Source organism: Dasypus novemcinctus, chromosome 18 (genome assembly GCF_030445035.2).
Source record: "Dasypus novemcinctus isolate mDasNov1 chromosome 18, mDasNov1.1.hap2, whole genome shotgun sequence".
In the NCBI taxonomy this organism is placed as follows: Eukaryota; Metazoa; Chordata; class Mammalia; order Cingulata; family Dasypodidae; genus Dasypus; species Dasypus novemcinctus.
In genome coordinates this window covers 67,869,127-67,896,733 of record NC_080690.1, presented here as the reverse complement: position 1 = coordinate 67,896,733, position 27,607 = coordinate 67,869,127, and the positions used below count along the sequence as shown (strand labels likewise).

General features: G+C 42.6%; 1 protein-coding gene across 5 annotated transcripts in view; it reads right to left on the bottom strand.

Moving 5' to 3' along the window:
• SAE1 (SUMO1 activating enzyme subunit 1) overlaps positions 1-27,607 on the bottom strand; it is a 151,029-nt gene that overhangs the window by 39,823 nt on the left and 83,599 nt on the right. For all 5 annotated transcript variants that reach the window (XR_011646384.1, XM_071209353.1, XM_071209352.1 and 2 more), the window contains one exon: positions 26,078-26,183. Coding sequence is in view for 4 of the 5 variants with exons in the window: in XM_071209353.1 (XP_071065454.1) it covers positions 26,078-26,183 (106 nt within the window). In the remaining variant the exon portion in view is untranslated. The remainder of the gene's footprint in view (positions 1-26,077; positions 26,184-27,607) is intronic.

Below are 27,607 nucleotides of genomic sequence, written 5' to 3'. Positions count from 1 at the left end.
GGAGAGATAGGAACACTTATTCACTGCTGGTTGGAATGCAGAATGGTACAGCCCCTGGTGGAGGACTGTTCGGCAGTTCCTAAAGAAGCTGAATATTAACTTGCCACATGACCCTGCAATACCACTACTGGGTATATATCCAGAAGAACTGGGAGCAGTGATATGAACAGACATCTGCATACCAATGTTCATAGCGGCATTTTTCATGATGGCCAAAAGCTGGAAACAACCCAGGTGTCCAACAACTGACGAACTGATAAACAAATGGTGGTCTATTCACACGAAGGAATATTATGCAGCTGTAAGAAGAAATGAAGTCATAAAGCATATAACAACATGGATGAACCTGGAGGACATTATGCTGAGTGAAGTAAGCCAGACACAAAAGGACAAATACTGTATGATTGTATTACTGTAACCAAATATATTGTGTAACATTTTGTACAATTTAAAAAATTTATATTTAGTACATTTAACAGAGAAATGTATGTTTTTATTCAACTGTGCTTTCTTATTTTTTGTTTGTATTTCCAATTATTAAATGTACAATAGAAGGTTTAAAAAGAAAATAAAGCTCCTTGAGCAAAGTCCAAACCATTAAAATTATTATAATAATAACAGCAAACAGTGCTTTCTCTGTGCCAGGCACCATTCTTATCACTTCAAAGGCATTAACATTCATACGATCTTTACGAAACCCTAATGAGGATGGTGAGGAAACTGAAGTTCAGAGAGGGTAAGAAGAGGAAAAATGTAAACCCTGATCTGGCTTTAGAACGTGCTGCTTAACCTTATTCACATCCAGGAGAACTGGCAGGCTCTTGCAGGAATGCAGACACAAGAATTCCAAGTGGTCTGGCTCTCTGACCTTCCTCTCAGGAAAATCCTTATTTGACCGCATTTTTGGGAGACGCACTGTCCAGATGGGCCCTACTCTCTCTCACCTGGTCCGTTCATTTTAAGCTACTAGTTCATAGGTGAGAAAGGCAGAGGCCGTATGAAATCTTGCTCATCAATCTTCAGCAAGATCAGCCTCATCTTAGCGAGGCAGCCAGCAGCTGGCCCCACTGTTTCTCTGGGCCCCTTGCCTATTCCTGGGGCAGTCTGCTTGGACAGGGGCCGGCGGGCTGGCACCATTTAGATACCTCACTGACCACATCTGAAGTCCTCTCAGGGCCTCTGGGCTGGGGGCTGGTCAGTCCAGCCACTTATTTGCAGCCAAACAAGAAGATGTGCTTTTCACTCTTTTACAAAAGTCAGCACTCCAGTTAGAAGGGGTGGAGGAGGGCAGAAGCCCAAGTCCTAGCCAGGCAGCCGTCTTGGAAGTGACCCTAGCCCCTGTAAGTCCTTGCTCATTACTCTCTCCCACACGGCCAGACACACACACAGCACTGCTGACAGTGCAGTGCTGAAAAGCACCTCCCCACCCCTCTCCAGGTGACAGAACCATTCCATTAGGGTCTAATGCTGTTGGGGATGGAGAGCTGCTCTGCCAAAGAGGACTCACCCAATTCTATCAAAACCCTGAGCAAAATTAAGAGTTCCAAACCTGATTAAGTTTATCTGAACCTTTTAATTAACTCAGGCTGCTGCAGTCTGGGGGGAATGACATTCATTGCTGGAGATGACAGGCTAGTCAAGGTCTGCTTCAGTTCAGGACTCGCCTACATAATGGAAAGGCAAACTCTGAAAAGGAGGAATCAACATGTTTCATGTGTTTGGAAGATATATGGAAAAGATATATTGTGTGTATGTGAATAGACTACTACTGTAGCAAAAAAATTTTAAATACCAAATGGATTTCAGAATATCAGATTAGTGGTGTAACAGGAATTCTGAAAGCAATATTACAATCACTGTATTTCTGCAAACTTCTTACTGCATTGAAGTATTATGACTAGACTTAGCATAATCACTAAGGTCACCAAATAGTATTTTTATAGAAAGAAAATTAAACTAATGTCATAAATTAGCCTTAACCCAACTGCTGTCACCACAAACAGTCCAGCTTAGTTGAGGAAAAGAGCCAGGCCTATAGAAAAACCTCACTCAGCTGACTACTGCCCAACACTCTTGCCCAGTCTCTCCATGCTGGCGCGCTTAGTAGAGACACATTACCTACAGGAAAGGCTTGGAAAATCTACTCCACTCCTGGGTTACATAAACTACCAGGAAAATGAAAAGTATAGTTTTTTCTAAGGCAACACTCAGGGGCTGGCATTTACTCAACTGTTCATTCAGTAAGTACCTACTGAGCACCAACTTCATGCCAGTCCCTGTGCCAGGCAGGGGAGAGCTAAATGGACGTTCTGGCTTCTCTGAGCAGCCAGGGAGGGAGACAAATAAAAGTTAGCTATGAGATAGCAAAATGTGCCAACTAGAACAGGTGCTATGCGTGACTACTACGGGACCCTCACCCCAAGTGAGGGTGGAATGGGGGGATCTCATCTAGTAACCAGATTCTCTACTGTTGGGTGGAAACAGGTCAGTCCTCACTGGCCCCCCAGGCCCAGAACGTTTGACTCCCACCATTCCCTATGCCCTCTGCACGGTCATGCTTCTGCTCTTTGGGACTTGTTGACCTTCTCTCTGCAGAGAGGTTTAAAGGCTTGGAGAGCCTTTAAACAAAAAGCACCATGAGGTCATGGAGAACACGTGCTCTAGAGCCAGACTACCCAAGCTACATTTCGTATATTTCCACTTAATGGGACCCTGGGCAAGTGACAACACCCTTGAGCCTCATCTGTAAAGTGGGAATCATAAAAGCATTTACCTTCTGGGGTTTTAAGGATTAAATGAACTAATACATGTAAAGCACTTGGGACAGTGCCTGACCCAGTGTAAGCATTCCATAAACGACTGTATTCCCAGACTGTCACTATTCTTACACAATCCCCACAACCCAGCTTACCTGCCTTCTGGAGAAGTCAATATCTTTGCTCTGGTGGCCTCTGTGCCTGACAGTACCTGGTGCTGCAATGACCTATTTGACAGCATTACCACTCCTCACCTGGGGGGTCTGGAGGCTCTGCTGACTTGGCTCTGAGGATGTCTCCCTAACATTCTCCCTCAGCACTCTGTTCCTTCCCTTCAAGGCTCTTAATCTCAGTTTGTGAATTATATTCATCTGGGTAATTAATCTGTATAAAGACTGTCTTATTTCCTCCATGAGATTTTCATGCTCCAGGGGCAGAAACCACATCTGTTTTGTTCACCCACTACTTACTTAGCATCTAGTGCGGGGCCTGCCCCCAGTAGGCACTGACAAAAACTCTGTTCCACGGAAGTCTCCAGGTTTGGTGAACGAAGGGAAGCAGTCACACACTAGGGAGGAGGGCTCACGATAAAGGACACAAGGTCCTCCCAATTCCAAACAGACCAGGACTGCTTTTTTGCTAATTGCATTGAATAAGGTTTCCAAGACATCCAGGATGAACCCAGTTTCTTACCAAGTATTTACAAACATGCCAATGGTGGAATATCCAGCCAGAAAAAAACAGATGCTTAGTGCACTGTCTGTCCTCAGGGGAAGATGAGATAGAAGTCTGGCTTTCCAAACAGTATGAAGGCAAAAAGTACAGAACAGCTCATAGGTGTAAAGTCCAAAGGCGGGACATAGCTGGGCTAAGGAAGGCAGGGACATATCATAGAGAAAGAACTTGTCTCCCAGGATCTGAAAGAGGTGGAGGAAGCCACCATGATTTTGGCTCTCTTGACTTATCATTCTCGGATTCCTCCCTTTCTCCCAAACATTTCCTGAGCACTTGCTCTCTACCCCACCCCACGCTGAGTTGCACTGGGGACCCAGAAGTGACCAATAACCCACCCCAGGTCCTGGCCTCGCATGTGGAGCTCACAATCTTGACGGAACACTCACAACCCCTGCCAGTCCTCATAGCCACGTGGTATTGTGATCTTTCTCCAGAAAATTTCACCCTCCAGAGTGATGTCCCTTGAAGGCTTACTCTGAAATGTCCTTTTCTGAGCTCAAAGTCCTAGCCGCTTTTTTGCCTCTGCATGAAATCTAGTCTGTATCAGTTCAAAAAGGGGAAAGAAGTGGTCTCTTGTTATTTACACCTCATTTTCTTCTGAAAAGAATTTGTGGCAGCCGAATGAAAGTTGTTGACTTGGGGGTGGGGGGGGTGGGGAGAGTACCACTTCTCAGAAGCGACCTCAGAACTTCACTTTTGCCTATCAAATGAAAGACGGAGATTACTCAACTCAAGCAAGAAGGCAGGACAGGCTCTCAGAGCTGATGAGAGCGTGAACTCTCAGTAAACAATGTGGGAATGTGGTATTGAGGATCTTTAAAAAAGGTCATACCCCTTGACCAGTTAGTTATAAAGAACCTTTCAAAAGGAAATTGAATTATATGTAAATGTTCATTGCTGTGTGATTTATATCATAGAAAACTGGAAATAATCTCATAGCCAATAATAGGATGGTTACATAAAATATATTGACAGAATGGAATACTGTGCAGTTTATTACGTTTAAGTAGTTAGTCTTTTTTTGGCTATACTTTAAAAAAAGATATACTATTCTATTTCAGGATGATCTCTGCTATGTAAAAATAATATGTATAGTAATATAAGAGAATGAAGTAGGTACAATTGTTGCCACCTACTCCCAATTTAGAAGAGAGAAAACTGAGGCTCAAGGCCGCAATGTCACTTTCAAATCCAAAGCCACTGCATTCTTAACTTCTATGTATACTGCCTCCCTAGAAACAGACTAGAAGACATGCTCATTAAAAAACAAAAACAAAAAACACTTCTGATGGATTTGGCCACCCCCACCCAGAACCTGCCAGTGTAGAACAACGCAATCCAGCCATTTGGACTCACAGTCCAGGTCAAACATCCCATTCCTTCCCTAAAAAATGTTAGGAGATTCCTTAGCTTGATTCTCACCTTTTAAGTGGAAATTCTGACAAGTACAAAAAAGCTGCAATCTACAAAAAACAAAAAAGAGGACCAAGATAAAAAAGCATCTAAAGAGCAGAGGCAATTTCTCTAGAGGACAATTCTGAAGTTCTGTACATCTCTACTGCATGGGCCCTTATCTGTCGGCTTTGCCAATCCAGCCCTCTCCCTTCTCCCCACAGAGATACTCTGACAGAGCCCTCTACATCTAGACCCACCCTGCCTGGTCACAAGCAGCAAGCAGAGAGGGTCTTTTCTCCAGTCCAGCACTTGAGTGGCACATGACCTTGACTCTGGGCATCTGCTGCTCTCCGCCAACCGCTCTTGACGAGGGAAGATGGCACAGGACATTCCCGTGACTGTTGTCTGACAGTCAGAGAAAAGATGTGAGGCTTTAAACAAGAATTGCAGCTGGGCCTGGGGGCCTGCGAGCAGCTCAAACAGGCCAAAGAGGGGGTGGGGGAGATGTGGGCTGCAAAGAAATAAACTAAATGTTTGCAGCAAGGCAGGTTGCTGACAATGTTGCCCATTATTGCAGTCTGGTCCTAGTGGGACTCAGTTTCCCATCTGTAAAAGCATAATAAGAAATTGTCAGAGGCTCTTGTGAGGTTCAGATAAAATAATGGCCATCATAATATTAATAGTGCTAATAATTAAAGCTTGACCTAGTACTTTCAGACGCGGCACTGGGTACTGCTTAACTGCATGGTTCTGGAGGTAACAGCCCGGGTCCCAATTCTGACCCTGTACCTTATCCTCTCTAAGACTCAATTCCCTTGTGTGAAAATGTGACAATAAGATCTGTTCTAATGAGCTTTAATGTGATCGTGAGGCACGCGAAGTGCATAACCACCATTTATTACTGCACGCTACCTACCAGGCCTTCGTGTATCCTGTGACAACTCTGTGAAGTAGATGTAGTGCTCTGCCTGCTTTCCAGGTGACTAACCAGTCTGTTCTCTCACCAGCTCTCTCAGCTGATGGTTAAATTCTATGTACCTAAACACGATTCCAGGTCGCCCTCTGCCCTTCCCCTCACCTCTCTTCTCTCTGAGTGCCTGTGCCTTCTTCCTTTCTGAATGACTGTGGTCTCTGTTTCTCTTACCACTGATAAGGCAGTGGCACACACAAACACACACTCAAACCACTGCTTTTTTTCTTTCTCCCTACAAATTATTTTTAAACATTTGTGGTCATGACAGCACAAATCAACAAGTACTCAGCTGCTGCCCCCTTATCGGAACCCATTTCCCTGTGGCTGCCTTCTCCTCAGTAGCTGTCGTTGCTGGACCCTAAAACACCTGCTGGGGAACTCCATGCCCAAGTAGCAATGGCTGCCTCCAGCTTGGTTTGCAAAAGTTTTTACGTTCTTAAAATAAGAAGTTCCTTTTGAAGGGCAGTGAGCACCAAATCAAGCTGGGTCTAGAGACAAAGCCATTTAAAAACCATGAAACCATGAAACGAGGAGGTTGAAGGTATGGTGGGGGTGGGGGGAATTAAGGAAGGAGGGATCAAAAGTAATGAAATTCTCTAAAGACTTCTATAAGAGTAAAAAAGTGAAAACAATTCAAGCGTCCATTATAAGGGACCAAGAAAAAGAACCCAGGCACCAATGAAGAAGAATGAGGTACATATTCTACAAAGTTCTGAAAGGATACGGGAGAAAAGGAAGTTTCCTCTAAGGTATCTTAATATTTTACTAGGAGGCTGTCTTACTTTTAAGATTTAAAAAAGGAGAAAATATAACTATTTCCAATGCTCTCCTAAACACAATCAGCCCCTAGCTGCTTATCAGCCCCATCCCCATCCCCATCTCCACCCTTTTTTGATATGAAAAAGCAGAGGCCATGAAGAGTGAAGTGACTTGCTCAAGGCCAGGAAACATATGGCAGAGCTGGGACCTGAACTTGTTCCTTCTGAATCCAAATCTGGAAACTACAGGGTTTGTTTTTTTACTTCAGGGTTTGAGTTTAGGTGAACAAGAAGGTTTTACTAGCAGGAGGAAGGAGAGTGAAGTTGTTTGGCTAGGTTTAAGAGCAGAAAACAATCAGCTGGGGAGTGGATGTAGGTCAGTGGTTGAGCGCCTGCTTCCCACGTACGAGGTCCTGGGTTCAATCCCTGGTACCTCCCCAAAAATAAAAATGAAATAAAAATAAAGGACTCCAAGTTCAACCATTAAAAAAAAAAAAAAAAGCAAAAAAACCCCCAGCTGCTTTAGAAAAGACTATCAACTCCCCCATGGAAACGCCAAGGCCTGCACCCGCCAGCTCCCAGCAGAGGCGTGAGCTGCTGGTTACTTGTGAACTCTTGCTCCCTGGACACAGCAAAAGGACAGCATTAATACTCCCCAGCTATTTGGATCATTTAGGCACAGTCCCGCACCCAAGCCTGGGGCATGGTAGGGTTAAAAGCCAGAGAACAACTATGCAAATTAGCACTGATCTAGATGGCTTCACGTTGGCCTAAATTAAATCAATCAAGCCACAGGTTAAAGAAGGGCCAGAATTAAAAAAATAAAATAAAAAGGACTAAATTCTCCAAACTTGAGCAGGCAGTCAAAGCCATCGATCAACCCCTGCTTTTGAGTTAGCTCTGCTGTCTAAAGGGTGTTATGGTCTTTACAGAGGAAGGAAGCCTAACTCAGACCTGGAGTGTTCGGTTCCTGAAGGGAATACCAGAGCTGACCCAGGAGGATGACTGGGAAGGACTGAAGTAGAATTATTTCAGGCAGAAGGAACATTTGTAGAAACAAACAGGTGACTTCTAGGGGACAGCAAGTAGTTCAGTATGATGGGGGTAGGGTTCAAGGAGGGCAGAAGGGAATGGAAAGTAGAAAAAGGGGCTAGCAGATTCCAGGTCTGGGATGCCAATCCAGGAAGTGTGACTTGTTGGAAGGCAAAGGAGAACCATGGAAGGAAGAGTTTTTAAGGTACTAGTCTGTGACTAGTAAGGAAAATGGATGAGGAGGAGGAGATCCGAAGGCAAAGAGACCAGCTAGGAGGATGGTAGAGAGGCTAAGCCGCTGATGAAGCTGCAGCCCTCTGGGAGAACTCATCCATCATATATGCATAGGGAGGGAGGGAGGAGGAGAACAGAGGGTGTACAGGATGACCCCCTTGACTCTTTCCTAGAGAGTCACACAGAGCCCATGCCTAGCGACTCTGTGAAAGGCACTGTCAGGCAAGTTTTTGGAATGGATGGGAACAGTATCAGCTCAACTTAGAAAACTGATTTCTACAGACTCAATCTGACTCTGAGTGCACACAGGCATAAAAACAGACCAGCCAGACAGTCTGCCTTAGGCACATCCCATAGCTTATCTTCAATGATGCCCCCTGCCCCAACAGAGACTTGGCAGGGTGAAGTGACTTACCCAAGGCCCCTGGGTAAGTGGGGAAGCTGTCCCAGGTCTGTCCAAGCATGCCCTCTGCCCGTGTGGCACCTCGCCTCCCAGGTACCATTTGTTTTCCTGGTAAGGTCCTGCCCAGTGCTCCTGACAAAAGTTGAAGGTCTTTGTGCATTTATGTGCAAATATATCCCCTATAGCCTGTTTAACCTTACTACTTGGCGGATGACATTCCTTCTGCAGATCAAGTGCCCAAACTGGAGCTCATCCCAGCCTTGCTCAGATGATCCTTAGTCACAATGGGATGGTACTTACTATCTCCTGCCTGACTCATCAAGGCTCTGTAGTTCTCACTCAGGAGGGGTGCCACTTCTCCCACAGCAGTGGGTCCCAGAGACTTTGAAGTTATGAGGAACCTTTATCTCCCTTCCAGAGACAAATGCACAAAAGCAATTCAAGATTAAGAATCCCTGTCCTACAGGTATTAGGACAATTCATTGATTCTCTTATTCTCGTCCCTAACTGTGAATTGTAGTGATAAACAGACTTGTACTTCTGAAAAAAAATATTTTGACACTTCACGTATGCATTAATAGCGCCAGTTTCAAAATGACTTTGATTTTAAGCTTTCTGGCTCAAGTATTCAGTGATGTAGATTTTGAAATTATAAAATTTGTTTAAAAATAAATAAAATCAAAAAAGCAGTTTTCTGCCTCACCAAACAAACCCAAAAATACCTCTGTCCTCTCTGATCAAACAGATGATGATGACATACAGTATCAAACAAGCCATCCCTGAGGCCCATGGACAGCTTGAAGTCCTTTGAAGAACTGCTTATCCATTCATTCGTTATCTCTACATTTTACCATGTTCTGAGGATTTTTTTTCTATTTTAAATTTTACTTTGAAATTTTAAACTTAAGAGAAAAATTTCAAAAATTATACATACAATTCCTGAATAACTTTACCTATAATCCCCCAAATGTCAACATTCTACTATGCTTTTATTGTTCTTTTATCTCTCTCTATATATGATTTTTTCAGAATGACTTCCAAGTTGCACCTAAATACTAGAGTATTCCCTAAAAACAATGAGTCTCCTACGTAAACAAAAAACAATCAAAATGAAATTAACATTGTTAGAGTGACAGATCATCTAATCGAAGGACTTTTCCCAAATTTTACCAATTGTTCAGCTAATGTACTTTAGAGTAAAAGAAAAAACAATTCCTCCCCTGCTCTAGAATCTAGTCCAGGATTACATGCTCCATTTAGTTATCCTGTCTCTTCATTCTCCTTTCATCTTCAACAGTTCCTCAGTCTTTCACAACATTTTTGAAGAGTACAGGCCATTTATTTTATAGAATGTTTCTCAATTTTCTTTTGCCTGACATATCCTCCTCCATAGACTGGATTTATGCACTCCAGACAGGGAGTCCTGCAGAAGTTATACTGGTCCTTCTCTGTCATTGTCAGATCAGGTGGTGCATATCCACCTGGCCCATTCCTGGCATGATAGCTTTGATGCTGGTTCAAGTACAATCAACAACCCGAGTTCCTCAATGTTTCTCTTCGTAATTAATTAAAAAGTACCTTGTGGGAAGATACTCTGAGACTTTATAACCATCCTGTTTCTCAGCAAAAAAAAGATTTATTTATTTATTCCATACCCCCCCATTGTGTTAGAGGTCGCTGTCTGTTCTCTTCATCTATTTGCTGTCTGCTCGTCTTCTCTTCAGGAGGCACCAAGAACTGAATCCAGGACCTCCTATGTGGGAGAGAGGAGCCTAATGGCTCAAGCCACCTCAGCTTCCTGCTTTCATTGTCTTTCCTCTTTGTTGTGTTATATTGTGTCAGCTTGCCATGTCTGCCCACTGCACCAGCTTGCCTTCTCCAGGAGGCACTGATGAACTGAAGCTGAAACCTCCTCCCATGTGGTAGGCAGAAACCCAACAGCTTGAGACACATCCACTTCCCCCAAATACCAATTTTTAATCTCCATCCTTCCTTCTACATTTATTGGTTGTAAAAAAGTGCTTTCCCTTCTCCTCCACTTATTTATTTATTCATTTATTTATCTGTACAGTCTCATGGGTTATTTTTAATATGAGTTATAATCTACTATTATTATTTATTTTGATCCTCAAATTGTCAGCTTTGATTGGTAGGAACCCCTTCAAGCTGGATCCTCAGTCCTTTTGATAAACCTCCATCATTCTCTGAGCACTTCCTTACTTTCTGGAATAGTAAGAGATTCCATGCTTACCTGTAATTTTCCTACCCCTGCCCTGCAATCAGCCATTTCTACAAGGAGCCCTGTTTCCTTTTAGTGGAGACAGATATTAAATCGAGATCTGGACATTGGATGTGTTCATCACTACTGGGGTGTCTTTGCTTCTAAGAGCTCTCAGTAGAGAGCTAGAAGATATATATAAATGTGACTATACATACATATGCACCAATATTTCTATATATATAAAAACAGTAATACTTTAAATATTTTTCAGTTGTAACAAAGTTACCACTCCAATGCTAAATGTTAATAGGGGTATATAAGATGTAGGAGCTTTTCTCTTTGGGGGCAATGAATGTGTTCTGAAATTATTTGTGGTGATGAACGCACAACTTTGTGATCATACTGAGAGCCATTGTTTGTATACTTTGGATGCACCGTATGGTATATGAATATATTTCAATAAAACTTAATAAGCTAACAAACCAAAAAATGAACAAACAAACCATGAATTTATCCTAATACCTCCAATTCCCACAGGGTTCCTACAAGCCTTTCCCACCTTCCATAATCACAGGAACCCCCTTTTCTTTTCTAATAAGAAGGAAATGTGGCTTTCATTATCCACAATACATTTGCCTATTTACTCATGCCCAGAATCAACAGTAAGTAGTTTCAGAATTGCTAACCCATACCACTGTGAAAAAACAAACCTACTAACTAGAGTTCAATATTTGTTTACACTTCTTTATGTCTTTAGCCTGAGGGCACATAGTCAAAACACTATGTTCAAGAGCTACTTGGGTTAGTTCCTTTTTTCCCTGCCTCGGGATAATTATGTTACTCATTTTGAAATACAGTACTTAACATTTAAAAATAAAAATACAAATGAACAAATCAAGTCTTCTGACCCCAGCAGGCTACAGGTTCTCTTTCTCCTATGGCAGTGCTTTCCCCTGAATTTGGATGGTCCTTCAGAACCTGGGAGCTTTACAAATATCAGGGATAGATAGCAGGTATTTTGATTCAGTAAATCTGGGCTAGGACTAGGCAATCTGCATTTTTCAAAAGTTTCCTGGGTGATTCTGATATTCTATCAAATGGGGAACCAATGGCCTACAAGAATCAAAGCCAAACACTTTAGTCTAAATAGGAGGGCCCTGATGGCCTCATCTTGGGCCAGTTCCCACCAAGTGCCAGTCACCCCATGGCACAATCTTCACACCTCTGGCCTTTTGCACGTGCTGCTCCTCTTGCCTGCAGTTCCCTTGCCTCTCTTCGCCACCTAATGTCTTGTTTGTTCTTAAAATCAGCTCAGACATCTCCCACTCAGTGAAGATGTCGTAACGCCCACAGATATCCAGACCCTCAGTTCTTTAAGCTCCCAAAAGCAGTTTGCTTTTGATTATTATGAAGTAACACACACATTGAAAACGAGAGAATCACAACACCACAGCATTTCTGTAGTCCTCCATTACAGCTCTCCTCACAACAAAGTAGAATTGTGTTTGTGTTTTCCAATAGCAATTGGAAAAACAAGATTTATTCTTACTCATCTGATGATTCCCAGGCATGGGATCTGGCTTACAGAAGGTGCTTAAAATGTTTGGTCTAAGATTATTTTCAGCTTTAATTCTGTGGCTCAAAAATGGCCTAAGTACTTTTCCACAACTCATCAGAACAGAGACTAAGAAAGTTAAGATTGCCAAGGATTCTCTGATAAGCATTTCTCATCTTGAGTTGAAGTCCATTTCTTCCTGCTCTGGGCTAAACCTGCATATTATTGTTCATTCTGGTATATGAATGCTGTTTCCATACTAGACCTGGTATTTTTAGCACTCCTGTTATGATAAACTCAGAGTAACCTCAAAAAGAACAAATCAAAGTTAACTTTATGCCACAGGAAACCAGCTCGTGCTTAATGTTTTGCAGCATGCCATGGGAGAATAATAAAAAGATGAGACCTTTTGCTCACAGATGGTGAGGCCAAGTCTCAAGATAGTGGAAAAATGTAGCAGGAAGCATTCAGTCTGGCCACTATCTTATTAAGTAAACTGGAAAAACACTCAATACTCACACAAGGTAAACATGCACACCGAGGGCAGAATGTTTGTATGTGAAGAAATGTTTGTATGTGAGTGGCATACCAGGGCCAGAGGGAAAAAAATAAAAAACCTGGTGGGTTCAAGGATGTGCACTCCCTCCCTCTAGAGTAGGGCAAACGACCAGTCAAGCAATAGCCAATAATTCATACAAAAAATATTTATTTATTGAGCATATACTATGCTCCATTAGGCAACAGTGAAACCAAGGGTCTTTGTGAGGTATCCTGGGACCACAGATGAACACGACAGCCAAGCACCCTGTCCTCACCAGAGGCATTAGTCACAGTCCTAGAAAGGCTCTTGGGAATAAATTCCAAAATCTGGGAAAAGCTGAAAACAAATGCCTTTCAAGATGGGACTGCTCATATATGGTGGTACATAAAAGGAATACTACATAATGTAGCCCACCAGGATGAATGAGGTCACTCTACAAATGCTCCAAGATCATCTTTCCATATCACTTAAGGACATAAAGTAAAAAACACCACCACCAACAACAACAAAAAAACCCACCCAAGTTGCCAAATAGTGTGTAACAGTTGGGTAACACACACACACACACACACACACAAGACTATACTTGCTAACTATTCTTCAAGAAGATACTCAAGAAATTGTTAGCAGCAGTTTTTCCTGAAAATTGAGGAGGGGGAGATTAGGGAAGGTTTAATGGTGAAAATTTACATTTTGAAATTTTGTGTATTGTTTACATTTTAAATTATGACTAATTTTCTAATGAAAATAAAATCCATATGCTTCTTGAGGGGAAAAAAGGGAGGGCTATCTGGGGTCAGAACTCAGATAATCTTGGTGTCTAACATACAATTGAACCAGAGTTTTCTGTAGTGTGGTGGTGATCATGTTTCCCTAACATGCAAAGAATCCTTGATTTGAAATTTAGCAAAACTGCTTAGGTTAGAGTCAGTATCTTATGGCAGTTAAGGCTAAAATCCATGGATCAAACAGACGTCAATGTCTAAATTCTGGCTTCTGTCTGTGAAACCAAGTATGTGACTTTAAGGAAGCTACAACTATGCTTAACCTCCATCTCCTTAAAGGAAAATGGGATTAACAACGATACTTCACAATTTCCATCACACTTGCAGGGGTGTGACGAGACTATAATACCTCAAATGCTCCGCACACTACCAGGTTATGTTAAAATAGTGTTCAATACAAAATAACCATTCTTATGTGCCACAAACGAACACAGAGTATTACCTGAAAAGTTTCCTACTCATCTTGGAGATTGCCCAAGGCCATTCTGCATCCTATGTTGCCCGAATGTTACCAAGGTTTGATTGAATTCATAACAGCAAAATCAAGGCCACTTTCTAATTATATCAATTGCAGGTGCTTACCTTGATAAAATCCTTCCTGGTCCTACTAAATGTGATTGTAAAATGTTCTGAAGAGGGCCAGAGAGGTAAGGGAGAATGTTATGTACCAGGTACAGATGAACAGCCATGGTCCTACTGACCTGCCACAGAGCTAAGGAAAGGCGGTTCTATCCCCCAAAACCTTACAGATCAGGAAACCAGGCTGGGAAGTTCACATACCAAAGGTTGTCCATTAAGGTAAGGGGGTAACTGTGATCTGAGCTCGGAACTGCAGACCTTCATAGCTAGTGCTTTTTCCATAACATAGAACCACCCACAGCTCTTTATGAGCTATACTTTTCATGCTAGGACTGGCAATCACATGAGGGCAGGGCAGTTGGGAAAAGAGCACCCTGCCACATCCTTGAAGGAATGGAAGAAGGAGACTGTTCATCTGCAGAGAAGATTCGTAAGTAGAGCGCTCCACGCCACAGAGGCCAGTGCTCATCCTCCACTGGAGGCATAAGTTGCCTCAGGAGCTGTTCCATGGCTGGAATTGAAAGCTCCACTTCCCAAAAATGGGGGAGGAAGAGACAGTTGGGTACCAACTTCAGCTATTGATGAGTAAATTTGGTGGGCTAAAGTATAATCCTAAGAACAGCTAAAGTTTGACCCTATCCAAGTCAGAAAGAGGGTGGTAGCCACCATCTTAACTTTGCGCCTAGTACAAGGAGAAGCGGGGTGGACTGAAAAATCACAGTGCTATGGTCTGGTTTCTTTCCATCCAGATCAGATTGCAGCTCTAGCCTTGGCCCCAGCCCTGTCTCTGGCAGGGAGGAAGCTGGGGGGACCTGCGTCACCCTATCCAGGTAACCGCAGGTTAACTCTGTCTACCGTGACAACTGTGGTCATCTTGGACCCGCACTGCATAGATTGCTGCCCACACCTGCAGCTCTATCTCCGCCCCAGGCAGGGGAGAAAGGAGCATGAAGCTTCATCAGTCTCTCTGGGCAACTACCATCTGGGCCTCTACGACTTGGATTACTCCACACAGCTGTGACTCTGTCCCTATCCCTGGCAAAGGAGAAAGTTGGGAGACGCTTCATCGGTCCCTGGAGTAATAAGGGCAGCTTTAGCCTCCAGAGCTTATAGCACCAGCTACATCATTGGCTCCTACTGCACAACCAGCAAGGGAGAAAGGGCAGAAAGCCCTAAATTAAAGAGAAAACCTGCACCCAGAATAAATACTCCAGTGAGCCAGATGCCAAGACACCAACAAAAAATTATAATCCACATCAAGAAACAGGAAGATATGGCCCAGGTAAAGGAAAAAGATAAGCCTCCGAATGACATAAAGAAGTTGAGACAACTAATCACAGATGCTCAAAGATATCTCCTAAAATAAATTCAATGAGATGGCTAAAGAGATTAAGGATATTAAGAAGACACTGGATGAGCACAAAGAATTTGAAAGCACACAGAAAAACTGCAGATCTTATGGGAGTGAAAGGTACAATAAATGAAAATTTAAAAACATTGGGGGAAGTGGACTTGGCCTAATTGATAGTGTCTGCCTACCACATGGGAGGTCCACAGTTCAAAGCCTGGGCCTCCTTGACCCGTGTGGAGCTGGCCCATGTGCAGTGCTGATGCACACAAGAAGTGCTCTGCCATGCAGGGCTGTCCCCACGCACAGGGAGTGTGCCCTGTAAGGAAAGCCGCCCAGCGCAAAGGAAGTGCAGCCTGCCCAAGAATGGCACCGCACACAAAGAGAGCTGACACAACAAAAGAAACACAGATTCCTGGTGCCGCTGATAAGGATAGAAGCGGAAACAGAAGAACATACAGCAAATGGACAGAGAGAGCAGACAAGTAGAGGCTGGGGGGAGGGGGAAGGGGAGAGAAATAAATAAAAAATCATTTTAAAAAATATAAAAATAAAAATGAAAACATTGGAATCAAATAGCAGATTTGAGAAGGCAAAAGAAAGGACTGCTGAGCTTGAAGAAATGGCCTCTGAAAGTGAACATACAAAAGAACAGATGAAGAATGGAAAAAATTGAAGAAGGTTTCAGGGAACTAAAGGATAGCAAAAGACGTGCAAATAATATATATTTTTAATGTAATATTATTACAAAGTCAATAAAAAATAAAAAAATAAAAAAATAAATAAAAAAAAAAGACGTGCAAATATATGTGTCATGGGTGTCCCAGAAGGAGAAGAGATGGGAAAAGGGGCAGAAGGAATATTTGAAAAAATAATGCTAGAAAATTTCCCAGCTGTATTGAAGGACATAAATATCCATGTCCAAGAAGAACAACGTACTCCCATTCCAATAAATCTCAATAGACCAACTCTGAGACACATACTAGTCAGAATGTCAAATGCCAAAGACAAAGAGAATTCTGAGAACAGCAAGAGAAAAGCAATCCATAACATATAAGGGAGGCGGCAGACTTGGCCCAGTGGTTAGGGCGTCTGTCTACCACATGGGAGGTCCGCGGTTCAAACCCTGGGCCTCCTTGACCCGTGTGCAACTGGCCCATGCGCAGTGCTGATGCCCTGCCATGCAGGGGTGTCCCCTGCATAGGGGAGCCCCACGCGCAAGGAGTGCGTCTCATAAGGAGAGTCGCCCAGTGCAAAAAAAAGTGAAGCCTGCCCAGGAATGGTGCTGCACACAAGGAGAGCTGACACAACAAGATGACACAACAAAAAGAAACAGATTCCCGTGCCGCTGATAACAACAGAAGCGGACAAAGAAAACACAGCAAATAGACACAGAGAACAGACAACAGGGGCGGGAAGAGAAATAAATAAATAAATAAATCTTAAAAACAACAACAACAACAACAACATATAAGGGATACCCAATAAGATTAAGTGCGGATTTCTCACTAGAAACCATGGAGGCAAGAAGACAGTGGTCTGATATATTTACCATTCTGCAAGAGAAAAACTTCCAGTCAAGAATCTTATATCCAGGAAAGTGGACTTGGCCCAATAGACAGGGCGTCTGCCTACATGGGAGGTCCACGGTTCAAACCCCGGGCCTCCTTGACCGGTGTGGAGCTGGCCCGTGCGCAGTGCTGTGCCATGTAGGGGTGTCCCCCGTGTAGGGGAGCCCCACACGCAAGGAGTGTGCCCCGTAAGGAGAGCCACCCAGCACGAAAGAAAGTGCAGCCTGCCCAGGAATGGTGCTGCACACACAGAGAGCTGACATGACAAGGTGATGCAACAAAAAGAAACACGGATTCCCAGTGCCCCTGATAAGGATAGAAACAGTCACAGAAGAACACAACGAATGGACACAGCAGACAACTGGGAGTGGGGGAATAAATAAATAAATCTTAAAAAAAAAAGAATCTTATATCCAGCAAAATTGTCTTTCAAAGATGAGGGTGAGATTAGAATATTCACAGATAAACAGAAACTGAGAGAATTTTTAACCAAGAGACCAGATTTTCAGGAAATACTAGGGTGTGCTAGAGCCTGAAAAGAAAACACAGGTGAGAGGGCCCTGGAAAAAGAGTCTAGAAATGAAGATTATATCAACAAAAGTAACCTTAAAAGTGTCAAAAGAGTGGAGAAATTGGAGTTGCCCTGGATGGTGCTTCAGGGGCAATCACCGGACATTGTAAATCCTCCCAGGGCCCACTGGACGGAATGGGGGAGAGTATGGGCCATGATGTGGACCATTGACCATGAGGTGCAGAGATGCCCAGAGATGTACTTACCAAATGCAATGGATGTGTCATGATGATGGGCGTGAATGTTGCTGGGGGGGAGTGGTGGGGTGGGTTGGTGGGGTTCAATGGGACCTCATATTTTTTTTTAATGTAATATTTTTACAAAATCAATGAAAAAATAAAAAAATAAAAAGAGTGGAGAAAATACAATATGACAGATAAAACTCATATAGGAATAAACTTAACCGATGATGTAAAGCACTTGTATTCAGAAAACTGCAACTCAATGTTAAAAGAAATCAAAAAAGGCCTAAATAACTGGAAGAATATCATTAAGATGTCAATTTTACTCAAATTGATATACAGATTCAATACAATCCCGATAAAATTCCACCAGCATTTTTTTTTTAAATTGAAGATACGATTATCAAATTTATTTGTAAGGGTAAGGGGTTCCGAATAGCCAGGAGAATCTTAAAAAGGAAAAGTGAATTCTCTTCTCCAGACTTTAAATCATATTACCTAGCTATGGTGGTAAAAACAGCATGATACTGGCATAAAGACAGACACACAGACTAACGGAACCAAACTGATGGTTCAGAAAGACCCTCATATGTACAGTCAAGTGATTTTTGACTAGCCTGTCAAACCCACACAGCTTGGGGAGAACAGTCCATTCAACAAATGGTCCTGAAAGAACTGGATATCCATAGCCGAAAGAAGGAAAGAGGACCCCTATTTCACACCTTATCCAAAAATTAACTCAAAATGGATCAAAAACCTAAAAATAAAAGAACCATAAAGCTTCTAGAAGAAATTGTAGGAAAATATCTTCAAGCCCTGGTGTATGTGGTGGATTTTTTTTTTTTTAATTTATTTATCTCCCCTTCCACCTCGCCCCCACCTGCAGTTATCTGTTCTCTGTGTCCATTTGCTGCGTGTTCTTGTTTTTGTCTGCCTCTGTTGTTGTTAGCAGCACCGGGAATCCGTGTTTCTTTTTGTTGCGTCATCTTGGTGCATCAACTCTCTGTGTGTGTGGTGTCATTCCTGGGCAGGCTGCACTTTCTTTCGCACTGGGTGGCTCTCCTTACAGGGCGCACTCCTTGTGAGTGGGACTCCCCTACGCGGGGACACCCCTGTGTGGTATGGCACTCCCTGCGCGCATCAGCACTGCGCATAGGCCAGCTCCACACTGGTCGAGGAGGCCCGGGGTTTGAACCGCGGACCTCCCATGTGGTAGATGGACGCCCTAACCACTGGGCCAAGTCTGCTTCCCGGTGGTAGATTCTTAAAGGAGATAAGAGGAGGACTGAGATGGACTACTGATGTTTAATGTATGTAGAAGGTTTAATTAGCTTTATTGTAAGTGTCAAAATGTATAGAGTGGATGGTAACCAACAGTAAGTAACAGGTGATTTATAAATGGGGATGTGGCTGAAAATGGGAGTCTAGGTATGCAAATGCCAACTGACAAAATGCTAGAGAATAATCTAGAAAGTGAATAGCACAGTAAACCCAGAGGTGGATGAGAATTGTGGTTGATGGTACTGATGCAAAAGTGTCCTTTGTGGACTAGAGCAAATATACATCACTACTGCAGGGTGGTGAGAATGTGGAGAAGCATGGGAAAATGCAACTGGAGTGACCTATGGACTGTGGTTAGCAGTAATAATATTATATTTTTGCATCTATGTCAAAGATGTACTGTGTTGATAACGGGGCAGAATGGAAAATGTGTGCCAAATTTACACTATGGATGTGGTACCAATCAGATGATGTTATCTGCAACTAATGTTCCACCACAGTGTGGTGTGTTGATAGAGGGGCGTTGTTTGGTAATTCTGCACCAATAGTGCATGACTGTTTTGTAAGTTTACACTTGTGTCATAAAAAGTATATTAAAAAATTAATAAGGAAAGCAGACGTGGCTCAACTGACAGCGCATCCACCTTCCATATGGGAGGTTCACGGTTCTATAACGCACGGCCTTCTGGTCCATGTGGTGAGCTGGCCCACGTGCAGTGCTGATGTGTGCAAGGAGTGCTGTGCCACGCAGGGGTGCCCACTGCATAGGGGTGCCCCCTGCACAAGGAGTGCACCCCGTAAGAAGAGTTGCCCTGCATGAAAAAAGCAGCCCGCCCAAGAGTGGCACTGCACACGTGGAGAGCTGATGCAGCAAGATGACGCAACAAAAAGAGACACAGATTCCCAGTGCTGCCTGATGAGAATGCAAGCAGACACAGAAGAACACAGAGAGAATGGCCCCAGAAATAAATAAAATAAAAATCTTAATAATAATAATAATAATAGGATGTGTTGGGGGGAAAATACACCAAATGTGAAGATAAGGTCTATAATTAGTAGTAAGATTTTGACAATATTCTTTCATAATTTCTAACAAATGTCTCACGACAATGAAAGGTGTTGGAGGGTTGATCGATGGGACCCCTGTTTGATGTTATGCATGTCTGCTTTGTAAACTCACAACTTTTACTAACACTTATTGTTTATGTATGTTCTTGTATAAATGATATAAAGATAATAATAGTATTGGTTGTAGAAAATACTTTGGTTAGTGGCAATATTTTGACAATGCTCTTTAATCATTAGTTAAAAATGTTTAACAATGCAAGAGGGAAGCAGACTTGGCCCAATGGATAGGGCGTCTGCCTACCGCATGGGAGGTCCACTGTTCAAACCTCGGGCCTCCTTGACCGGTATGGAGCTGGCCCATGCGCAGTGCCACGCAGGGGTGGCCCCCGTGTAGGGTAGCCCCATGCACAAGGAGTGCACCCCGTAAGCAGAGCCGCCCAGTGCAAAAGAAAGTGCAGCCTGCCCAAGAATGGCGCCGCACACAGGGAGAGCTGACACAACAAGATGATGCAACAAAAAGAAACACAGATTTCCTGGTGCCGCTGATAAGGATAGAAGCGGTCAAAGAAGAACACACAGCGATTGGACAGAGAGCAGACAACTGGGGGGGGGGGGAAGGGGAGAGAAATAAAATATTTAAAAATAATAAAACAACGCAAGATATTGGCGGTATTACTATACACTTATTGTTTATGTATGCTTATGCATGAGTGATATACTTTAATAAATTTTTAAAAATAAAATAAATAAATGCGGAAAATGCTAGGCACAAGAAAGAACTTAAATTGGATACTTAAAATAAAAGGACACCTTCTAGACCAGCTAACTTAGTCCTACCATTTCACCAAGTGAGGAGACAAACTGACTTATCTGCTCAAGGTCACAGAGATAACTCTCAGGACAAATTATAGAAGAATTTCATCGTTACATGAATGGCTGCATAGAAAATTTTAAAAAACCTGTTTTTCTGAATATAAGAAGAATGTGATATATCCACAGAGAGTCAGTTTGACACTTAGAAGCTGAGAGCTGTAAGCTGCTAGCAGCGACCCAGGAAAGAGATCATGAGACTTATTTCTTTCTACTTCTGGAATCTACAGGTCCACCAGCAGTCCACGGTGTTAAGAAGTATGCATCAACAGGAAAACTATGAAATAAACCAGGCTCTCATACTCATTGCATATAAATACTCCTTGTGGTTCCAATTGCAGCACCTCTGGGAAGACATACAGGAATCTAATAAAGACCAAGAGAGCAAAGAAATCATCAGGAATGTGCATACGGTGACACACAAGAATGGTTAGGGCTTGTCACCTATTACAAAGAGAAAGGCCCAGGTATGATTATGGTGTATACCCCCAAAACCCACAAAGGGCTCTGGGTGTGGTATAAAAGAACTAAAGCATGGAAAAGTTAGAAGAATTGGGTTTTAAATTCAGGACTATCACTAACTTGGACGGCCATGGCAAATTATTTCCATTTTAGGCTTTGTTTTTCTATCATAAAAAGAAAGCATTTAGCCTAATTAGAACTGAAAAGATGGGTTCTTTTTTCTTTCCTTCTTCTAGTAGGTACCAAGTATCGAATCCAGGACCTCACGCAGGGGAGGCAGGTACTCAACCACTGACCTATACCTACTCCTCAAGGTGGGTTCACTTTGAATGCTGACTTAGAGACTGACTACAAGCAGCACTGTTTTAAAAGATTCTGAGGCTATGGAACAAGTGGCACGATCACTTAGTCACGTCTGCCCTACATGAGGGCTGGAGCAAAGAATGGAAAGCACACATTTGCCATTCCTGCCCTAGATAATAGGTGAAATTGCCTCATTCCTTTAAAATTCTTTGTGACTATGAACCAATAAACATAGTTTTATAATTACCAAACCCAAATTCCTGGAACTTGAAAATGAAAAGACAGCTAACTAATTCCATTTAAAAGAGACAAGTAAATGTAGGGTGTATTATCCAGCAAAGTCTCACAGGCAGAAAGTTAAAACCCAGCAGGATGTTACTATAATATGTACACTAGCAAGGAGTTAAGGGTAAAATAAGTCGGTCCCAAAATATCTACTACACGGAAGGCACACACTCCAAAAGAAGCACCCAACTTCATGGATAACAGTTTCTTAGCACTTGCTCTGTGTGAAGGTTTTCACTTGTATAATCTCCCCCAAGCCTCACAAAAGTCCCCTGAGACCAAGGGAAACCAAGTTAGTAGCTTGGTTAGTGGCATTCATCTAAAAAACTAGTGAAGACAGGGACGGAAGCCAGGTTTGTTTGAGTCCAAAGCTCCTGATCTGAACAACTGTGTACCGCTGCTGCCAGATGGGCCAGAATATTAAAGCAACTACTCCTTCACCAACAACCTACCCAGGTCCCCAGCCCCTTGATAAATAACTTTTCCCCATGCTATTTCCAAGGTGTTAATTTTGCCTCCCCAGATCAATGATGGGCTCCTTGAGGGCATGGATGGCCCTTTTCACCCATAAAATGACTTTACAGTAGTTGTCTCATAGGGTTATAGCATAGATTCACTAAGCTAATATATGTAGAGCACTGAGAGTGACACCTGGGAGCTATCAGAACTTCAAATCTCACACATTAGCTTTAAGAGACGGGTTGTTCACAAAGTTGTAAATGGCAACTTTCTTTGCCATTTACAATATGTCCTCTTGGGCAAAACACTTAGCCTCTCTGGGTGTCTATTTCCTGATCTCAAGAAACAAAGTTGAGAATAATTTCCACTCTGTCACCCTAAGGGCACTGTGATGATAAGAGGGATGACAAACATTTCAGGAAGGTGCAAGGGGTTAGAACTGACAGTTTGGGCCATATATCTCTGTTGTGGAGGACTGTCCTGTGCACTGTAGGACATTTCGCAACATTCCTAGCCTCTAACCACTAGATGCCAGTGATACCAGCTCCCCAGTTGTGACTACCAAAAATGTGCTGAGACATTGCCAAATGTCCTCTGTGGGGCAAAATCACATTAGGTCAACAGTGCAGGTACTTTTAACCTCAAATGCAGTTTTTAAGCTCTGGAGCCCATAGTCATGGATAATCGCTTCTCAGGAAATTGTAGGGGAGATTAGGATCCTATTAGCTGGTCACTAAGTCCCACAGAAAACTAATTTTGATGCCCATCATAAGGCCTCCAGAAACAGATAACTTTTAGAAGTCGATTTCTGCCTCCTAAGAATCTATGGATCAAAAGATGACATCAGGGGCAGCAGACTTGGCCCAGTGGACAGGGTGTCCGTCTACCACATGGGAGGTCCGCAGTTCAAACCCCGGGCCTCCTTGACCCGTGTGCAGCTGGCCCATGCACCGTGCTGATGCGTGTAAGGAGTGCTGTGCCATGTAGGGGTGTCCCCCGCGTAGGGGAGCCCCACGCACAAGGAGTGCACCCCGTAAGGAGAGCCGCCCAATGCAAAAGAAAGTGCAGCCTGCCCAGGAATGGTGCCACACACATGGATAGCTGACACAACAAGATGACGCAACAAAAAGAAACAGATTCCTGTGCCACTGACAACAACAGAAGCGAACAAAGAAGACGACGCAGCAAATAGACACAGAGAACAGACACCGGGGTGGGGGGGGGAAGGGGAGAGAAATAAATAAACAGACAAATAAATAAATCTTTAAAAAAAAAAAAAGATGACATCAGGGAAGCAGACTTGGCCCAACGGATAGAGCATCGGCCTATCACATGCAAGGTTCACGGTTCAAACTCAGGGCCTCCTTGCCCCGTGTGGACCTGGCCCATGCCAGTGCTGATGCACACAAGGAGGGCCGTGCCTCGCAGGGGTGTCCCCTGCGTGGGGGAGCCCCACACACAAGGAGTGTACCCTGTAAGGAGAGCTACCCGATGGGAAAGAAGTCCAGCCTGCCTAGGAGTGGCGCCGCACACACAGAAAGCTGACACAGCAAGATGACACAACAACAACAGAAGAGACATAGACTCCCTATGCGGCTGACAAGGATACAAGTGGACACAAAAGAACACACAGCAAATGGACAGAGAGAACAGACAACTAGGGCAGGGGCGGGGGGAAGGGGAGAGAAATAAATAAAAATAAATCTAAAAAAAAAAAAAAAAGATGACATCAGGTGTAGATAATTTTCTCCAAAGATCTTCTGATCCATGATAAGAACAACTGACTTATATTTGGATTTACATCTTATTATTTGTCTCCCTCTTTTCTTACTGTTTGTGTTTTATGTTGTTCAAGGTATTAAACTGTTAAAATGGACTAAAAAATCCACTCAGGTTGAGAATCATTGGATTATGATAAGCTCAAATACTAGTTGGCTCCTTTTATAAGCAACAGTTAGGGTTATATCCAGAACCTCTGCAAACTCACAGCTTTATTTACTGGGGGATTTCTATGTGCTAGGCACTGAGCAATTAATTTCTCCCAAATGGCCTCGAGGTGATGCTCACACTAAACCCTGGACTGGAGAAGGCGCTGTTCTGACTCCAGCAGGCACTTCCTCACCTCCCCATCCGTCATTCAAAGGAGATATTTTCCACAGAGTCCCGCCATACGCACATGCATAAGGCTCATTCCTGTATAACCTATTTAACTTTTTCTATACAAATGGATAGTAAAACAGTTCATAGTTTTACAATAGTTTAAACCCCAGTTCTTTCTGCCTAGAATAGCCATACCGACATCTGGAGGTATATAATTCTGTTCTTTTCTCCCATTCTGTTCTCTTCTCCCATTTCTCAATAAACTACTGGCCTATCTAAACTGGCATGTTCTTAAATTCTTTTCTCTTCTCCCATTTCTCAATAAATTACTGGCCTAGTTAGTGAAAAAAAAGTTCAGACCCCAAATCTCAACCCCTCCCACAGTCTTGTGAACACCCCTAATTGGTATGGGAAAACTTTATTCAGAGATTATGTAAAGACTAGCGGTAGCCTAGTCAGATCCTCTTATTAGTTACTGATTAGCTATTTCCCTTTGTATCAATACAGTTAGTGTTTAGAGGAGGAGACAACTACCACTCATGGCTGCCATCTATCCTGACATGGGAGCTGGGAGTAGGCGGCTCTGCATGGGAAGAAAGGAAGCCAATATGCGGGTGTAGCTCACGATTCAGCTCTGGGGAAAGGAGGGCTGAAGACTGTCCATATGCAACCAAACAACGTTTTGCAAATTTTATAAATAAAAGCTACATCTCTCTATCTCAGAGTCTCCCTGAGAATGGATTTCATTATGTGGAGGAGTTGAGGCTCAGAGCCCTTGAAGTGAACACATAGGGCCTGGGGAAGGTAGCTGAGAGGCTCGGGCACACTGGGCAAATGTTATTCTATCTGTGCTATGACGTGAAGAAAAAGATAAGAAAAACATTCCCAGAAGAGTAAAATCCCAGGGTGATTTTTCCCTTCTCTATGTTTTTCTGCATTTCCTACAATAAATACGTATTATTTTTTCCATCATCAACAAACTGATGTTATTTTTTACACTTACTTGCTGTGTAACCTTGAGAACATGAGTAACCATCTCTCTGTGTCTGTTTCCTTGTTTGTAAAACAGGGATACTAATTGTATCTACCCCATGGCTCATGTTAAACAATTAATGTTCGCTATTCTTAAAATGAAAGTTTAACAAGTAAAGGCACCAAGCATAGGAAGAAAACCAGGAAGACAACCAATTCTTAGCTAACAGACCCTGAGCACCAGCAAGGATGGACTGAAAAGTAGTCAATTAATGTCAAAAGGAAAGAAAAAAAACACCTTTCAAGAGTACAAGACTGGTTTTGAGGCCAATGAAGAATTCCGAAGGACAGTAGTAAAGAGAAGTTGCTTGATTTATGACACAACTCAGACTCAACGTTAGAGTGTAATTCATTTCAACAACAAAAAAGCAAAAGTCATTAAGAATCCAGAGCTCAAATGATGCGCCTCATCACCATTCACTCTGCTTTTCCCAAATGGTCACCGAGAACTAGCAAATGCAGAACATCTGCAGTTACATGGGACCTCAATTCAGTGCAAACATCAAGAAGACAGTTAAGTGTCATTTAGTGTCTAGAGCCACACTTCCTTCTGGGGAAGTGCAGTTTTGAGCCCTCACCTTGAAGGAGAAAGTAATCTGAAGTTGTGCGCTTCAGAGCTGCTTTTGCTTTGTCACTGCTCCAGTCAACCTCAAGAGCTTCTTTAACCGGACAGAAGATCACCTTCTGGTGAAAAAAGGGGAAAAAGGCAAAACCAGTTAGGGATAGAATATGTTGGCTTTATTTACATTACAAGCAGTAGCTCTTCTCCATCTCAGGTAAATTTCATCATTTAGGGTTTACTGTTCACTAAAGGTAACTGAGACCCATTCAAATCCAATAAACACTTGCTGTGTGCTCCTCTGGGCACTGAAGACACAGAGAAGAACAAGATGTACTCCAGGGGCTGAAGAAGACAGAGCAAAGCTCCTAAATACCTAGCTCCATTCTAGCTCTTCAGCTCTGGCTATATCTATACTATAGGAATACCTGCTCAAGTGAGCAAGAATACATGTCTAAGGATATTCAATAAACCTTCTCTGTAATAGCAAGCAAAAACAAACAAAAAACTAAATGTTCATTAGGAAAGGAACAGTTTAATTGATGGGGATGGATGACAATAATAATATTAACAAGGAAAAACATTAAGCAAGGAGAAGAGAACGAAATATCCAGGCTGTGGTAGGAGGAAGTATGGATGACACCTACTAAGATAAATCAAAATATTTAAAAAATACCACTATCTTTGATTTTGAAATATAAATATTCGTTTTCTAGTTTTAATTTGTACAAGAAGCAGGTGTTCTCCCCAAAGGTTAGGAAATAAAAATATAAACAAGAAAACAGTTTTCTTTCCGCTTACTGAACAATTCAGCCCTGTACCATTTGCTGGGACATAGAAAGGGCAGGGGAAAGACAATGTACACTGGGAGGATGCCCAGAGGGGTCAGAGCAGAGCCAGGTGGGAAATGCCTCCCCATGGGGACAATAGGAGAATAAATACATCCAAGGCTTGATGCAAATAGTAAATATGAAAATTTCAGAAGTCAGGTTTCTGTCAGAGAAGGAAATTAGAAATATGCAAAGGGAAAAAGCCAGAACGATCCCTGTGGTGGGAGATATTGATATGAACTAATTATTTTTAGTATCTATATACAGAAATCAGTGTAGATGTAAAGAAAGGATGGGTGTATGGGTATGTGTGTACATACAAATATTAACTAGTTATGTCCACTAAAGGATGTAAAAGCTTTGGCACCCTGGCTGCAATAAGCACACCTAGCACACAGATCTTGGCTTCTAATCACCATTCCTCACTTAAAGAAAGTTTCTCCTTGGAAAATGGATGATTTAAAAACTGGGGCAGGGAGAATATGAGAAGAGCCTTGGATATCTTATTGTGCCAGAAAGTAAAGAAATGCCCAAAGAATGATAAGGGGCATGCCAAAAGGAAACAGGGACAGCTTTAAGGGGACCTTACTGGTCAATCTGGAACAATATAAATAAACAAAATAAATAAAGACAATAGATTGTAATGCTTCAGATAAAACGAATCCATTAGTTCACAGACACAAAATTAATCAATTAAGTTTTATAAAGAACAGGATAGG